The 2472-nt window shown below is 40.7% G+C and overlaps 1 protein-coding gene across 3 annotated transcripts in view; it reads right to left on the bottom strand.

The window, feature by feature from the left end:
* Positions 1 to 964: 964 nt before the first annotated feature.
* Positions 965 to 2472, bottom strand: part of Trip4 (thyroid hormone receptor interactor 4) — a 111205-nt gene continuing 109697 nt past the window's right edge. For 2 of the 3 annotated variants that reach the window (XM_023712665.1, XM_004628821.2), the window contains one exon: positions 965 to 1262. In XM_023712665.1, the coding sequence (XP_023568433.1) occupies positions 1195 to 1262 (68 nt within the window). In that variant the 3' untranslated portion in view covers positions 965 to 1194. The remainder of the gene's footprint in view (positions 1263 to 2472) is intronic. The other variant, XM_023712666.1, reaches the window with a different exon arrangement.

Here is a 2472-nt window from a genome sequence, read left to right on the forward strand (position 1 = left end):
CATGAGTAGGCATCGTGATGCAAATGCTGCTGAATATGAAGGATTTTAAAAAGGGGAAATTAATCGTTTTCATAACACAGGACACTTTTTTTCTCATCTTCACTCTCTCTTTTTTTAAGTCTTGCACACAACTGCTGGAGGGAGTCCAACTTCCCCGTGTGGTGGTGGTGTTTTATAAAAAGCAGAACATGCGCATTTAAGACCATGAATTTCCTCAGGATGCCAGCAACTGAGATTCTGATAGCTATTCAGAACAGTCTCAGAAACAAAGATCTTCACAAAGTAGGGCTTGAAGAGCCATAAAAATCTCATTTCAAATCTACCTTCAGTTTTCCTAAAGTTCACAGGTTCTTGCAACAGATGGTTAAATAAAGTGTGGTTTTGGGGACCTAGGAGATGGCCCAGTGGAATAAGAACTTCCCTGGAAAGCACAAGGACCTGAGTTCAATCCCCGGTTCCACATAAAAAAATAAAACTAAAGTATGGTTTTAGCGTTTGGGGGTATTTGGGTACATTCATTGAAGGGATTTTATTTTTCAGTTTGTTTCTAATTGCACAAACCAAGTGATCCTTTCGTAATTCCAACAAAATAGGGTAGGCTTCATGTTGAATCAGCAGGTGGCTCAGTTTCTTCCCAATCCAATCTTTCCATGTCTCAGCTTCTCAAATTAGGGCACAAAGTGAAAGCACTTGTTGAGGTTACACACACCCCATCTGCCAATAAGGATCTACTCAGATTTTCACTTTTCACCTCAAAGAGATCTTAGAGCAAAAACTTGTTTTAAAACCTTTTGTTCCAAAACAGGTTTGTATTAAACACAGGCTTCCTCAAACATCCTAAAATTTCACTAGACTATCACTTTGAAAAGAAAATTTAAACCTAAGGAATTCCACAGAAAAAATCATTAACACAGGTTAATAATTTTCCTAGCTACAAATACCAGTCACAAAAATGTCAAAGACCTAGAACTTTTAAAATGAATTTTATAAATAATATATTCAAAGATTTTGACCCACTACACAAGGAATCCCACTCTTTAAGAAAAATATACAAGTTTTGGTAAGAGTTTAAATTCTGAGATTCAAGCCTGCTGCCAGGTCTTTAGATTTCTACTATTTCAATTCCAAAAGACAGCAGATAGCAATTTTAGTGCACAAAACTCCATTATGTTGCATGGTTTCTTTTCTCTTGGATTAGACAGCTTTATTCTGCTTCATGAGCCCCTTCTTTGCTCCTTGATGGATCTTGGAATCCAGTTTCCCTGTAAGGGAGAAAAAGAAGTCTCATTATTTATTTTCTGTATTTGCAATGCAAATCTTTCATGGCCTCCCAGGTCTTCTGGTTACTGTGTTCCTGTCACATTTAATTATCTTGCTTCAGGACTCAGATACTTACAAACTTTGGAATTTCATTTTTAAGAATGAGGAAGTGGGAACCTTATATAGGGACACACACACACACACACACACACACACACAGTGTATTTGTGCAAAGAATCTAGGAAGTTAATGTCTCTAATTTTGTAGCTCTTAGAAAGAAGCATCATGTTTTTCAAGGTGTACTTAGTCAATTTTTTAAAGAATACACATATATAGCCAGGTGTGGTAGCACACAACTGTAATCACAGGACTGTGGGAGGCTGAGGCAGAAGGATCACTTGTTTAAGCCCACTGTGGGCAATTTAGTGCCTCAAATTTTATTTATTTATTTTTGCGGAACCAGGGATTGAACTCAGATCCTTGTGTTTGACAGTCAAGCGCTTATCTTACTGAGCCATCTCCCTGGCCCCTGTGCCTCAAATTTTAAAGAAAATGAAAAAATCTGCAAATGTAGCTCAGTGCAAAGGCTATAGGTTCAACTCCCCAGGACTGGGGCCGGGGAGAGGAGAGAGGGAGAGAGGAAAGAGACAGAGGAGATGGGAGAGAGGGAGAGAGGGGGAGAGGGAGACAGGAGGAGAGAGGTAGAGAGGAGGAGAGAGGGAGAAGAGGAAAGGGGGAAAGGGGGAGAGAGAGAACGAGCTCCAGGGAAGGAGGAAGGGAGGGAGGGAGGGAAGGAAGGGATGCATACACCTAATAAAGGAAGGCATTCACACAGTAGGAAACCTATTCTGCTAACCCATTAACTGGCTGAGCATAATGCGTAAACCTTTACAGTGAGAAAAGCTTTCAATTCACCCCTTTTGCTGTCTGAGACTTAATAGGGGGAGTGACCTGCAACAGCAGAGCAGAATCCACATGAATGCTTTGCTGACAAAGGGCCCCTATCACCAGCTAAGAAGGGTAAAGGTCATAGGCTGTAAGACTCTTCCAAGCGTTAAATTTAGAAAAGAGGCAACATTCACCCATTCCAGGTGATCCAAAAGGCAAGTACTTTACTGAGTTGGTCTCTAAGCTCTGACGCCTTGGCTCTACCAGGGTACAGTTTGGTTCAGTGGTAGCAGCTTTTGGAACCAGCTATCTCTCTCTCTCTCT

Source organism: Octodon degus, unplaced genomic scaffold, assembly GCF_000260255.1.
Source record: "Octodon degus isolate 3935 unplaced genomic scaffold, OctDeg1.0 scaffold00026, whole genome shotgun sequence".
NCBI lineage: Eukaryota > Metazoa > Chordata > Mammalia > Rodentia > Octodontidae > Octodon > Octodon degus.